Raw genomic sequence first — 15,871 nt, 5'->3', positions numbered from 1 at the left:
TTTAAACTTGTGCTACTCAGAAGTGAACTACTACTTAACATTAGAACAAGACTGTAAAGAGTCGAGCCGCAGACTGCAGTGTAAAATCCTATTACCCTCTCTTCTTTGTAAATATTGCATGAGGAAAAAATCCATCTGAATCTGCCGCTTCCGCTCTTCTGGTTATCGGGCTACTTCTCTCAAGGACCGAGTGGAAAAGCACTGACGAGGCCCCTTGATCGAGTATCCCCGGGCACGGGAAATGAGCGGGCCAGACCATTTTGAAAGGGGAGGGGTACGTGGGCAAGAAGCCGGACAACGCATCGGTCCATCATTAGTCTCCCGTAGTTCTGCACACTTCAGCACCGCGGACAGCGACCCGGAATTGTCTGTTCAATGCATCAGAGGCGCGATGCGCGCTCTTCAGAATGGTGCACAGAGCCCCGGGGCTGCTGCCGCTCCTGCCCCCCCTTGATGAGGCATTTAGTGGTTGCTGGAGTTCAAAGGAGGCGCTTTCCAAGGTGCTGCAGTGAACGCGCTCCGGAGCAGGGCCAGGAGGAAGTCTTCCTGAGCTGATCTCGCGGTAGGCTGCTCTTGCCTTTGGACTGCACGGTCGATCGGCACCCGTTCTTCCTCATCAGGGAGGGTTGCGCCGGGTGCCCTGGGGCCTGTGCGGCGCTCCTCCTCTCAATGGCACGCAGTGGGTGTGCACGTCTGCCTTGTGTGTCTGCCTGCGTGCGCGCGGTATAAATAGCGTATCTGAGAGCCGGTGGGGTACCAGCAGCGTGTGTGTATCTTCATCGACTTGCTGGCAGGCAGGAAGGGCGCAGCTGCAGGGTCCGCACCAGTTTCCATGGTCTGTACACAACACCCTCTGCACGGCCTGCCCCAACTCGCGCCTGTACCGGATTTCCTCATCTGTGCTTGTTTCTTTTATGCTTCGGCACACTTCTGCCCGCCCCTATCCGGGATCGTACTATACATCGCATGTGACATCTACCGAGCTGCACTGTGCGCTGGGACTTGAGCAGAGGAGCCGCGGCAGCGAGCACAGCCCCGGACTGCTACAGCCACTCGCACACACACAAGCGGGGAAGCGGACTGCGTGGCCGGGGTGGCGCGGACAGTTCAGCCAGCATCAGCCACGGACTGAAGCCATGTTTTGGGTTTGCAGAGCCGCGGGAACTGTGCTGCTTCTCGGGATTGTGGGCATCAGCAGGCTGCCTGGTGCGGTCGCAGCGTCCCGTAAGTACACACTACATTCACGCACGTTCAGGAGCAGAGGAAAGGAAGGCACAGACCGAATAAAGAGATTAACTCTTATAGGACGGATTCATTAATTGCGTTTTAGTACTAAGGCTTAGAGGTACTCTGAAACCTGGTTTAATCTATTCTCACATTCCGGCTCGCAATGTTCTGTTTGTTTTGCGGGACTTGGCCGTGTTCCTTTCGCGCAGTGAGTGGAGTGGGCGCAAACTGTATGCTCTGCTGAACACCAGAAGCCCCCGCGAGGGCTCTGAAGCTTTGCCTCTCCGAGGGGTTGTCTGAGAATTAATGGCACCATTTGCAGGGCAGGAGTTTGTCAGTTGGGCAGACACAGGGGAGAGAAGGGCAATTTCGCTGAATAGCGGACTGCTGAGAGGAGCATTCTTGACCGGGCTGGGAACTTACAAGAGAAAGTGTTTTATTGACGTGATTTATTGATTGACTGTGTGGGCCAAATATACGGACTACGTTGGCAGGTTACTGGGGTCTGGCTGGGCGTGCATTACTGGGAAGTTGATTGTCAGTCAAACCACATTAACAAATGTTTCTGTGGTCTCCTTAGCGCGCCAGACGCTTCTTGTCTTGTTTAGTAAGTTTGAGCTAGAATGTTAAGGTTGTTTTTTTTGTATTAAGACGACAACTCAGCACAATTTTTTTTTTTACCGTCCGAGTTACAAACTAAAATGTAAAAAGCAGACATGAAAGTCCAGCTATTCCTCCCCAGCTGGTCCTCTGGTTCACACACCAAGGGGGCTCCGTTGGCAATACGATGTCCATGTGAGTCAGAAAGCGTACCAGCGCAAACCATGGACTTAATTTTCAGGGATGGCATTTAACTTATTGCTATAAAGGGGGATTTATTACTATGGCTCTGTATGAGAAAGCATGGCTGAAACTTGTAGGTGTGGAGCCAGCGAACCTCTCCACCCCCCACCCCCAATTCTTGAATTGGCTAGTAGCAACGTGTCGTTTTTTGGTCCCATGATACACTTCTAGTCGAAATTCAATAACGGTCCAGAACATGCGTCCTTCCTGAATTTGACAAATCGATTATATATATATTTTCAAACTATATAACTCCTTGAAATCTAGCCATGTCAATGCATATGTTATGCTAGAGCGGAATATTAATAAATGCCCAGCTCTTGATCCATACGATAGAAAACACGTCTGGTTAATTTTCTGTGATGTTCTCTAGAAGTTACGCTGCCCACCTCGAAATCTATATGTGCCTGAAATTATAAACATGTGTAAAATAGTTCAGGAGCATCCCTACCACAGTCACATCCTGCTTTCTGTAACTCAGTCTCAAATGGACCCACACACCATACTTTTCTATGTGCAGGCTTAGATGCCCTGCTACAATAGCAATCCTTTCCGTAAAGTGTGTCGCTGCTCTTAGGTGCAAGGAACATATTGCGCTTAACATAAAGTAGATGCTACGTCTTTGGTATTCTCAGTAGTGGATATCCAGCTGCTGATCTGCTTTCTGCAGATGTGTGTGTTGTTTGTGTGTGTTTCGGCAGTGTATGTGTGTGTGTGTGTGTATATGTATATATATATATTATATATAATACGAATTATCGAATCCCACGTCTGGTTAACGTTTCCACATGTAAGAAAAACAAAGCGTACCTTGATACCATTTTGAGACAGCTTTGAAATTATTTTAAAAAGTGGCGATTTGATAAGTCTCATTCGAACAGTATTGTTTTGATTTTTAAGTCAGGAAACATAAGTTGACACCACCACTTTTACAGTATCACAAAGTGTTTTTTTCAACAATTGGCCAGGTTAGTTTTAAGGTTGCTGTTGTGCACTTTGTAAAACACATTATGAAGTTACTGTGATATTTGCTTACTTGGTCAGTTGTGTTGCTATTTTCTTGAATGTGGTCTAAAGTATAGCATCATAGTTCTAAATTCATTACATGGCATGAAGATCCTTTACCACTTTTTACCCATCTTGCAAATGGAAAGTAGAGTTGGGAGTACCTGGCGTAATTCCATCTAGCGTAATTACTTGTAAATATGGCAAAATGTCAAATATTTATGTGTGATTGTGTAAGAAGCGTAATGCAGCATTAAGTGCTATTGTCATAGTGCGAATTCCACCCTCACGTCCAAAACGGACCAAGGGATCCATTTTGGGCTAAGAAAGCAACACTAAAGGCTGCAGGACATGAACAGCAGTAGCCAGCTGCCACTCGCTCTCTTTGTTTGTTGTTCCTGTGCTCCTGGGGTAGGATTTTTGCCCAAAAATTGTTTTAATTACTCAAGCTGGCGTAATCACAAAATGCAGTAATTTCGCATCACAAAAGTGATGCGTAATTGCTTAAATTACCCTGATTACTCTGACGCAAGTAACATTTCTCCTAGGCATAAAAGAAAGCAATAGATGTGGACTGAGTTAATTTGCTTGGCTGACACAGTGATGCCACACGAGAAGACTAGGGAACTGTCTTTCCTGGTAGGTAGTTGGAGTCTGGGGATGAGGTGACACAAGCACAGGATCTGGCAGTAAGAGGTTATGCCAGTGCACTCACTTCTCAGTTGGTCTGTAGTGTAGTAGCAGTGTCTGTATTAAATAGGTCAGTGCTCAGCAAACTTATGGGAGCGGCCCCTAAAATATTCCTCATATTGGAACAAACAGTTCCTAAATGTATACCATGAAAGAAGCTATCCAACTATTAAATCACAAAAGTTGATCTTCCTTATTCAGTTCTGCTTCACATATTTCGGTCTGGGTCCTGCCAACACATATTTCGTGATAAAGGTGTGATCAATGAATTCATCAGGAAATTGATACAGATTATTTCTGATTGTCCAAAAGAGTAGCAAACTGCTGTCCTATCTCAGTGGCTGTATAAGTATCAACCTCAAGCCTCTCTTGTATTCTCGTGCGGTGTTGAATTGCATGTGTTTTTGCCACCACTGAAAAAATAATGAAGTCCAAGCATCAGACTCTCCTTGAGTATCGTGAGCGATGAAAAAGTCAATGCATGTTCTCACCGCCACACACAAAGATGCAACCATTTCAAAATACTTGCAAGAAGAGGACCATTTTTATTGGTGAAAACACACATTGAGAGTCTAAGAGCACTGAATACTTGGATTCCATAACTTTCCAATTGTGCGATTACTCACACAGTTAAAAAATGCACAAGAATATATGGGACTCAAAGTTTATGCCACCTAGTGGCGGCTAGCCACAATAATTATTGGTGAGGCACTCACCATAAATGCTGCCGGCTACCGGGCACTCCAAACAGATGCTCCTCTTCCCACGCCGATCGTGGGGGTGATGAGGAATAGAAGGAAAGGGAAGGACTTCCCTCCTTGTGCACCGCAAATCTAACCAATCCTGGAGCTGCAGAGGCACCTCCAGGATTGGGTTTGGAGCAGGCTAACCCAGTGCTCATTTTAAGGTTAGGGGCCTGTGCCTGCAATCCCTCTGCTGTTTTACAGTGCTGGAATTGCTGGCTTTGAAGTGCGCATGTCAGATTGGCTGGATGTAGGCAGCCGGCCAATCTGACATGCATACTTGAGCACCTACAACATCATCTTGCAATCTGCAGGAATCTATCTTGCCCGCACCATCCACTCTGTACGGCCTGCGGCACACAGAATAAATAAAATGGTAATGACCCTTTTACTATTCTGTGTTTATCTCTGCGCTCGCAGCAAGTGGCATGACACTCTTTTGCCCACAAAGAGAAACCGCCCATGATACTACTACTGAGATAAGACAGCAATTTACTACTTCTTTGAAAAATCAGCAATAATTCATAATAATTTTATAATGAAGTCATTGATCACATCTTTATGATGAAAAATGTTTTGGCTAGAGCCAGACGTAAGTATGTGAAACAGAACTGAATAAAGAAGTTCAATCTTTGTGATTGAATAGTTGGATGATTTCTTCAGTGTGCTCACATTTCAAGTTATAAGTAGTGACATAAGGCTGTAGGAAAGGCTCCATGGGCTAGTTCACCCATGAAACCTGCATGTGCAGTTGCATGACTGAGTCATTCGGAGGTCCTCGAACTGGAACCTGGAAAGACTTGTCAGGCCACGGTTACGAAGTATATGACAGTGAGTCAATTTTAAATTCAGCCCTAACTCCATTGAAAAACCTGAAATGTTGAAGATGTTTAGCCGACTGTTATTGGTCTTCTGTAAGGCAACCAGTAAATAGAGGTCCAGGTTTCTTCAATTAAAACATGTGGATGTAGGCCTGCAACAGGTTGAACTATCAAGTGGTAATGCTCTGTCATCCATAATGCTTGAGATATTGTTTTCATATGTGTATCAGTTACTATAGTCCAAATTAAAGCAAGCCCTGAGCTCTTAATGCCAGTAAAACCCAACCTAATATACATGTTTTATATTCCCGGAGATATGGATTATTACATATTTTTGGCTAAACCAAAACAAATGAAAAATGTGGGCTTTGAACCCCATAATACGTAGGCCTGGGTGAAATTTTAATTATGCTGGATGTTAGAAATGGAGGTCTCTAGTTGGCAAAGGTGTGCACCTTTGTCCAAGTAGGGACCCTTGCTTCTAATCAGGGTAAGGGAGTTACGCCCTTAGGCAACCCGTACTCACCAACTTGGTAGCTTGGCATGAACAGACAGGCTTACCTCAGAGGCAGTGTGTAAAGTATTTGTGCAAACATACAGTAATACAGTGAAAACACTACAAATGGACACCACACCAGTTTAGAAAAATAAGTAAGTGAGACCAAAGCAACAAAAATCCAAAATACAATAATTAAAACATGCACTGTGCAAGAATAATCTTAAAAATACAGTTAATTAAAGTCGGTAGATCTGTCCAGTGCTACTGCCGTGCTGAAAGCAACCAAATTCAACAGTTTCGCTCGACCTTGTTGGTGTGGACCGGCGTCAGTTTATGAAGCCTTGCATAAAGTGCCTTTGGTTCCGGCCGACCTTGTCGGTGTGGGCCGGTCACGGCAGCCATCACGGTTGCAGTGTGAAGTGGAGTGGTGCGGTGTGCGGTGTACTCAGGTCGTGGTGCAGGCTGAGGCTCGGTGACGGTTGCCCTTGTTGCATCGGTGAGACCGGGGCATCGGTGCGAAGTGGGGCACTGCTCGTTGTGGTGGTGACAGTGGAGGGGGTGGTGCCTGTTGATGGGAGCTGGCGTTGGTGGGCCCAGACTGTGGTGTGGGACAGGGAGGTGCATCATGTGACTTATGAGCAATGCCCCCAAAACATGGTGCAGGCAGTGGCGGCGATGTTAGCTTGCAGCGTCGTCGTCAGTGAGACCAGGGCAGCGGAGTGAACCGAGGCGGTGCAGAATGCCGTGCCCACAGGTCATGGTGCAAGCTGCAGCTCGGTGGCAGCAGTCGTTATCATCAGTGAGGCCGAGGTTGAGGTGCAATGTGCGGCGGTGCCCCCTGTGGTGTCTTCAGATCATGGAGCTGGCAGTGGTGTCAGTGATGGCGGCAGACTGTGGCTTCCCGATGGGAAAAGTGGAACAACCGGTCCCGGAAGCGGTAGCCTGAGGAAGGTGAAGTCTTTGCTGTTTCTGAGACTTCTTGAACAGGGGGCAAACTCTACTTCAAGCCCTTGGATACACTCATCAGAAAAAGTTACAGACATTTCAGTCCAGTCCTTTCTCTGCCCAAGGCAGAAGCTGCTACTGCAGGCCAGCACAGCAAAGCAGACAGCAAAGTGGTCATCCCTTCTCACAGCTTCGCCAGCTCTTCTTCTTGGCAGGTTTCTTGATCCAAGCAAGTTCTAAAGTTCTGGGGTCTGGGCCCCAATATTTATACTGTATTTCTCTTTGTTTTCTTGTGAAAGAAAGGCCCTGTACTCAGTCCAAACCAGTTCTGTCCTCTCTGGTCCAGCTTCCTGGCAGGAGGTGGGGATAGCATTGTGTAAGGCAGACCAGGCCTATTCACTTGCAAGGAAATCTCCTCCCACTACTCTAAACGCAGCCCAGGTCTATTCATCCCAGCCCTGACTCGTCCAGGAAAGACAAGACACACCTCGACCCCCCAGTGACTTTCTACAGTGAATGCATATCCCTAGCCCCAGTCACTCCAAAGCCAGACAGTCAATCCACAAACCAGCAGAGGCTCACAGGATGGCTAAGGAGGAAAATACCCACTTTCTAAAAGTGGTATGTTTAAACACACAGTATAAAAATCACTTTTACTAAAAGATGCATTTTTATATTTTGAGTTCAGGCATTCTAAACTCTAACTTTCCATCTTGTCCCCATGGGAAGTTATACTTGTAAGAGGTTACAAAGTATTCCCCATTCTATCCTATGGGACAGATAGCCTTTCAATAGTGAAAAACGAATTACATTGTATTTCACTATTAGGACATGTGACACACCCCAGTACATGTCCTCCCTTTCACATACACAGCACCCTGCCCATGGAGGTACCATGAGCTTACCTTAGGGGTGACTCACATGTAAGAAAAGGGAAGTTGAGTGCCTGGCAAGTGGGTGCACTTACTAAGTCAACATGACAGTAAAAACTGCATGCAGACACTGCAGTGGGAGGTCTGCAATACCTTTACAGGGCTGAGATACCTGTACTGTGGGTGGCACAATATGTGCTGCAGGCCCACTTAGTAGTGTTTGATGTACAGGCCCTGGCACTCTCAGTGCACTTTACTAGGGACTTACCAGTAAATCAGACATGCCTATCATGGAAACACAAATCCATAACATAATTTACATAGGGAGCACTTGCACTTTGGCACTGATCAGCAGTGGCAAAGTGCCAAAAACATCTAGACCAGCAAAACGAAAACCAGCACACAGCAAAAATACAGCAGACAGAGACAAAAAGATAGCGGAAAAACTTGCCAAGGATGCCAGGTCTAACACAGTAGTAAACAGAGTTGGTTCTGTAATTTTGCATTACTCTAGATGCAAAATGGCCCAAAATTATGTGATTACCTCATTTGCGTAATTAAGAGTAATTTGATACAAAAATCCGACCACAGGAGCATAGTAACAAGGAATTTAGTGGCATGAGTGGATGCTGGTTACTGCTATTCATGTTCTGTTACACTTAGCATTATTTTCTCAATGCAAAATGAATCCTCAGTTCAATTGTGGATACAAGGGTGTATTTTGCTTTAAGAAAATAGCACTAAATGATGGATTATGCTCCTCGCATAATTTCCCTTAATTTTACTGCAATTTGACATAATTACTCTACACCAAATTACACAAGTTTCGCCCACTTCTAATCTTGAAAGCGGCCCATTGCAGTTCAGACAACTGCAATATCTTCTATATGTCTTCACCACTCAGGGGAATTTATGTTCATGCATTTAGTTTTTTTTAAAAAGTGCATTCTCCTATGTTTAGATAGTATTCACCTCGGAGTATAGTAGACAGAATACTCCATCAGAAAGATGGGGGATATCCTGTCTGCTGTATTAAAAACGCCATAAACAACCCCCTGCTGTACATTACAAAGATATTGCAAGTCATTGAAGACCATTTAGATGGATGAGGCCAAAGGCTGAGTTCCTTTATAAGGTAAAGGAACTGAAAGGTGACTCTTAATAACCTTATCATTTATAGTAGGAGTTGCTTTATGCCTTATGATAAATTGTCACACCATGACCTTTCTCACATCCCATGTAAGTCTTTGGTGTGTTGCTCTTTCATTTGAAAGAGATCGCATGTTTGCAAGCATGAAGAATAAAAGTAGAATGTACAGTTCAAAATCAAATACACCAGTTAGGTGTTTGTTACAAAAAAACATCAGTATTAGTTTACTACATCAGATTTATAAAATAAAAAGCGCTGTAGCTCGAAATGTGAAAAAAAATGCAGACAGAGTCTCTTTTCTATGATTACCATATTCACCATTCAGTCACTAAAACAGAGCAGAAACAGGAAAAGTCATCTTTCATTTTCATTTTTTTAAACTTCAACTTTAATTATGCTCTTTGTCCCCCCTTTCCCTTGGGCATTATGATATCAGAACTCAGCTATAATATATTACAGTTGAGCAGCCATGGTATTTCTTTATTATAGGCAACTAGGAATGTCACAGGTCACTCGTAATAGGGAAATTAGATACATATTTTTATACAGGGATTGCAGGATCCCATCTTTTGTAAGTGCATTATAGCCCACAGCACTTGTACTATGGTGTTAAGGATATCTGCCACGTTTTGATACAGCATCCCATCTGCCAAGCTCAAAAGAAGATTTCTTAAAAGTGGAAATGTTGAATACTAGTGACAGCAATATCACTGCTGGTATTTTTTAACATAATTCTAAGAATGGTTTCTCAGATTATAGGACTTTTGACGAGATTTTTTGTTTGCTGTCACGCAATTCATAATGCACGAGGGAACTAGCGACCGGTGTTGCATAGTCCTCAGTGGAGATTGAACGCCTAAGTTGGATCTGTGCTTCACTTATTGGCCATTTTATCACAAGAGATAGTTTTTCCAGAGAGGTATATTTTTAATGGAATCTAAAATGAATGGTAAGTATTTAATGCTTTCTTTTTTTAAAAATGTTTTCTTAGATTTGTGAAGAATGGGGAAAACTCAGATGCTGCCTCACACTGCAGCATTATTAATTACTTTCCACATCAACAGGGGCAGGTGCAGGACCTTGAAAGTACACGCTGGCTTGAGAAATCTCAACTTACCTATGTTAACTTTTACCTGGGTAGAAGAACATCACTGCCCTGCTGATCACTGGGTACCTGTAAACATTTGTTGTTCTGTAGTAGTAGACACAGAGCAAGGTGAGAGTGTGTAATTGTACCAATACAAAAGCAGACATTGTCATAAAAATTAGAAATGAACTGGGGCCATTATTAAGTGTGGTCTCACCTCTAGAAGAGGTTGTAGTATGAAATGTCGTGTAGGGAATATTGTTATTCCTTAATATTGTTTCCAACATTATCAAGGACCAAAATATCGAAAGGTAAAGGTAAGTGCATATGAGGAAACATACATTTGAACTATTCTTAACTCAACATGTACATACCCCCCAATTTATTTTTCCTAAAAAAACACACCAAAGGTTACAGGGACGCTATAGTCATGCTCACATTTCACTCATGCAAAACCATTGAAATACAGCAGTTATAGTTACCTTAGCTAACTATATATCACACCCCCACAATGCACTGCTTATGACGTCACATATTACACCACTCATGAGATGGTCAGTGACATTACCCATGACATCACTGGTGACATCTCAAATGACATCACTGATGCCATCATCAATAGAAGAACTCACACACCCACTCGCAGTCCTAAACAACCTCTCATACACCCACTCGCACACTCACACACCCACACAACCCCTCACATACCCATTCACAGAAGTATACAAGAACTCACACAACCACTAACAAATCCATTGTGGCACTCTCACACCCATTCACTTATTCACACAGCCACTCACACAACCACTCACTCACCCATACAGCTACTCATACAACCAGTCACTCACCCATACAGCTACTCACACACCCACTTAATTACCTCCACAGCAACTCTCACACCCACTCACTCACCCAAACAACCACTCACACACTCACACACCTACAGAACCAATTACATACCCATTCACACATCCATGCCAGCAGTCATACATCTGCACACTCGTCCATTAAGCCATTTACACAGACACTCACTTTCAAATACAGCCACTCACACACCAAATCACTTAACCAAACACCCACTCAAACAACCACTCACTAACTCCTACAGCCACTTACACTCCCAATCACTCACTCATACAGCCATGCCAACTCCCTCTCACTCACAACTACAGTCACCCATATACCCATTCATCCACCATACAGCCACCCACACATCCATGCAAGTATTCACAGTTGTAGTCACTCTTCCATACAGCCACTCACATATACACTCACACTCCAATACAGACACTCACCCAACCCACCAATTAACTAAATACCCACTCAAACAGCCACTCAGTCACATTTTCAGCCACTTACACAGTCACTCACCCATACAGCCACTCACACAGCCACTTAGACACCCATACAGCCACTCACATATTCACTTACTGACCCATACAGTCACTCACACAGCCACTCACTCGCCCATACAGCCACTTACCCATAAAGGTACTCACACACCCGCTTATTTATAAGCCTGGGCAAAGCACTTCGCTACGCTCACGTAGTTTGCGAAGTTCGTGCTACTTCGCACTACGCGAACTGCACGTAGCACAGTGCGAACACCCGTAGCGTAGTGTTGCGTAGTGCTGCGGTCATTTTTTGCTTGCTCGCGGTCCTCAACGTCAAGTTGGCGACCGCGAGCAAGCAAAATGACATCCCGGCGAGACTTTTTCCTTGTTCGCGATCAGCAACATCAAGTTGGCGATCGCGAGCATGGAAAATAAACCTCTCGGCGAGATTCCCAACGCGAGGAGGTCAGGTTTCTCATTGAGAGTGGTCGCGTATGCTCGCGACCGCTCACGATGAGAAACTACCAGTTCCCGTTGAGAAAGCTGCCGCTCGAGTAAAAATCTACTCAAGCAGCAGAAAACTACAGCTTGCACTGTGCAAGATGCCATTTTCAATGATTGCACAGTGCCGGTTGCTTGTCCGCACTGTGCAATCATTGAAAACGACATCTGGCACAGTGCGAACAAGGTACTACGCAGTTCGCGAAGTGCTACTTCGCGAACTACGCCCATGGTTACTTATTTACCCACACAGCCACTCACACACCTACTCATGCACCTATACAGCCACTTATATAATCTACTCACACATGGATACACACTGTCACACAGCCACTCACAAAGTTCTCAATGTCATACTTGTCCTCTCCATGTGTGATTAATTATCTTATTATTAAGTTCTTTTTTAATGGACTGTCCCAATATATATTGTAAATTCTCCTTTCTGCTTATAAGTTAGCCATGATACAGGACTCATCTCCATTCCTGACCTCGTTCCTCCACTCCGTTGTCTGCGAAATTAGAATTTACAATCTATAAAACATTAGGACAGTCAATTTGAGAAGAACTTAATAATAAGACAATTAATCACATATGGAGAGGACAATGAAGACATTGACTGCATAGCAAAGAAGTTAGATTTCAGAAGTGATAATAAATATATGCTTATCAACCCTGAAGAAGTGCACTGTGCATGAAACATGTATTGGCTGTACTACAAAATTAATCAAGTGAATAAATAAAGAAATCATCCCAAAAATGTCTGTTGTTTGATAAAATTTTCATCTCAGTACTGTATGTATGTGTAAATATATATATATACACACATATATGTGTATATATAAATATATATTTATTTATATATACACTATATATACACATATTTATATATAAACATGTAAATATATATAAGCACACGCATACATACAATAAATAAAGAAAGAAATTAGTGCCATTTTCAACAACCCTGTGTATATGTGTATATATATATATATATATTATCTACTGGCGGTCGCCAGTAGATAGTTATAGTTAGGACCGTGTTTCCATAGGAAATACGCAACATTCTATTTGGAATAACTTTGGCGCCGGTTGACGAATCCTCGCGAAATTTTCAAAATAGGTGGGGCGCTCCGCTCCGCTCCTACCCTGAAAGTCTCGGGGGGATTCGTCAAGCGGGGGCTGAGAAAAAAGGGGGGTCCCAAAACGCGTTTTCCCCATGCAATTTTATATATATATATATATATATATATATATATATATATATATATATATATATATATATATATATATATATATATATATATATATATTACCTACTGGCGGTCGCCAGTAGGTAGTTATAGTTAGGACCCTGTTTCCATAGGAAATCCGCAACATTCTATTTGGAATAACTTTGGCGCCGGTCGACGAATCCTCGCGAAATTTTCAAAATAGGTGGGGCGCTACGCTCCGCTCCTACCCTGAAAGTCTCGGGGGGATTCGTCAAGCGGGGGCCGAGAAAAAAGGGGGGTCCCAAAACGCGTTTTTCCCATGCATTTTTCCATAGGACCTTTAGACACAGCTACAGCCCGAACGGCCGAACAGAGTTACTTGAAATTTGGCAGAGAGGTAGTCTACAGGTCAAGGAAGTGCCTTTTGTAGGTCTGGTGTAAATCTGTTCAGTAGATCCTGAGAAAATAGCATTTAAATCAATATATATATCTGAGCCAGCTTACGGTGCGCTTACCGTGCGCTTACGGTAATCTTACCGTACGCGTACGGTGCCGTGCGCGAGCGCGATTCTGATTGGCTGTTAGATCTTAGTAAACATTCGAATCGGTCGAAACCAGGAAGCGGCGGCCGCCATTTTCTCTCTCGCACTCTGAGGGTGGGAGGAAAACCAAATCAAAAAACATGTAAAGGGGCTGTTTACACAGCTCCTAACCACCTTGCCTTGATGAAGGTGTTCTCAAAGATCCCCCAAGGCCAAAAATTCAATTTAATTTTTTTTCCAAAAATCGCCGATTACGCTTACCGTACGTGTACGGTAAAAATAATTATCCACACTCTCCCCACCCCGTGTGCATATGGTGCCCGAAGGGCACCATATGAGCATGGCATATATAGAATAATAAAAATATAAAATATTACCTTTCACAACGAAGCGCATAATATGTCCTCCATGTGCGCAAGGTGCGCGAAGCGCATCGTGCGTACATGGCCCATCCAGCGTAACGTGGGCACGCGGTGCGCGTAGCGCACCGCGTGCCCACCGTGCGTGCACGGCACTAACTGCGTAAAGTGGGCGCGCGGTGCGCGAAGCGCACCGCGTGCTCACTGTGCGCGCACGGAACGAACTGCGTTAAGTGGGCGCGCACGCCACGAATGGCGTAAAGTAACTTAGCATTTAAAAAAACGTACAAATTCACTGAAAAAACCATAGGTTTCACACACTTTATAGTTAGGAATTAGCATTTAAAAAACCTTGCAAATTCACTGAAAAAACCATAGGTTTCACACATGTTATAGTTAGCTGGACATTTTACTGATAAAAAACCAATGAAATTCCCCCGTTATAGTTAGTGCAGGCAACTATAACTCACGCGACCGCAATCCTCTGCTGATGACATATGTGTCTTTATGAAAAAAAAATATTTGTAATATATGTATAGCTAAAATTTAATGGAAGAAGACATGGGCAAATAAGTGTCTAAATACAGTATTAGCATCAGCAGAGGATTGCGGTCGCGTGAGTTATAGTTGCCTGCACTAACTATAACGGGGGAATTTCATTGGTTTTTTATCAGTAAAATGTCCAGCTAACTATAACATGTGTGAAACCTATGGTTTTTTCAGTGATATATATATATATATATATATATATATATATATATATATATACATGCCCACATGAACAACTTTGGTGCAATACCAGATTGCCTCCAAACACAGACACTGACCACAAAGGTATCAGTAAAGTTTCCTTTATTGCTTTGCCGCCATTAACGTTTTGGCTCGCCTTGATCACATGGCACTGTGAGGATAGTTTTGGAACATATTTAAAGTGACAGGTGCATAGAAAAAACTTGTACCACATGGTGATTAATCACATAGACATAAAAGAATTACTTTGTCTCCTCATACCTATATAGCAGTCACTAAAACTGATATAAATAAAACTGTAGTTTGATACAACAATGCTAGTCTTGTACAAGACAGATTGTATAAAACTGGTTGATGTTAAAATCATATGCAATTGTATCATATAGCCGATATATCGACACATAAATATGCCGATGGATTGTTTTCTGCATAGTTTGGGTGACCTCTAATAATCTGAAAATTTAGTAATATTGGCCAGAGGAAATGGGTGAGTTTACTATTATTGATCTATGTGCTAGTGAAAAGTGCATAGTGCAATTATCCTAAAAAAGTGCATTTGGTGGTTAAAAACTTCCAACTCCCTGTTATTGTTATGTATAGTTATTTTGCTTTGTTTTGATCAATTTGGAACAGGTAAGGGTGGTGTTTATGCAGATCCTAATATGGATACCTGTCGCCAGTTGGTAGTTATAGTCAGGACCTAGTTTCCATGGGAAAATTGTTTTTTGATTTGCCAATATCTTTGGCACCGTTTGACGAATCTTCACAAAATTTTCAAAACGAATGGCCCTCTCCGGTGAGCTCCGGTCTTAAAAAGTTTTGGGGTGATTCATCAAGCGGGAGTCGAGATATAAGGGGGGTCCTAAAACGCGTTTTCCCATGGTAATTTCCATAGGAAAATTGGAACAGGCTACAGCCCGAACTGCTGAACGGAATTAAACCAAATTTGGCAAAAAGGTAGCTCTTGGTTCAGAAAGCGACCTTTTTTTAAAATGGTGTAAATCTGTTTAGTAGTTCCTGAGAAATTGAAAAAATAAAAATATCGATATCTGAGCACCGAGGAGGAGTCGTGACTCCTCCCGAGCACGAGCTAACTTCTGATTGGCTGCCAACAATCCAAACCAAAATGTGTTGCCAGCCATCTTGTGATTCGGTACCGAGTCCCCAGAAAAAGGGGGGAAAAAAGTAAAAAATGAAGAAAAAGGTGCAGAGTAGAAACACCCTGTCCCCCTAGGCCTGCTCAGAGGGACCCACAAGGACTCCCAGGGCCCAAAAAAGCATTTTTCAAATAA

General features: G+C 43.4%; 1 protein-coding gene across 1 annotated transcript in view; it reads left to right on the top strand.

Annotated features, from left to right (window-relative positions):
• The first annotated feature begins 384 nt into the window (after positions 1-384).
• Positions 385-15,871, top strand: part of CNTNAP2 (contactin associated protein 2) — a 2,761,105-nt gene continuing 2,745,618 nt past the window's right edge. The window contains exon 1 of the mRNA XM_085631546.1: positions 385-1,224. Within this exon, the coding sequence (XP_085487672.1) occupies positions 915-1,224 (310 nt within the window). The 5' untranslated portion in view covers positions 385-914. The remainder of the gene's footprint in view (positions 1,225-15,871) is intronic.

The sequence above is a fragment of the Triturus cristatus genome, chromosome 10, assembly GCF_964204655.1.
Source record: "Triturus cristatus chromosome 10, aTriCri1.1, whole genome shotgun sequence".
Lineage (NCBI taxonomy): Eukaryota > Metazoa > Chordata > Amphibia > Caudata > Salamandridae > Triturus > Triturus cristatus.
The sequence above is the reverse complement of the archived record's forward strand: the minus strand, read 5'-3'. Positions and strand labels throughout refer to the sequence as shown.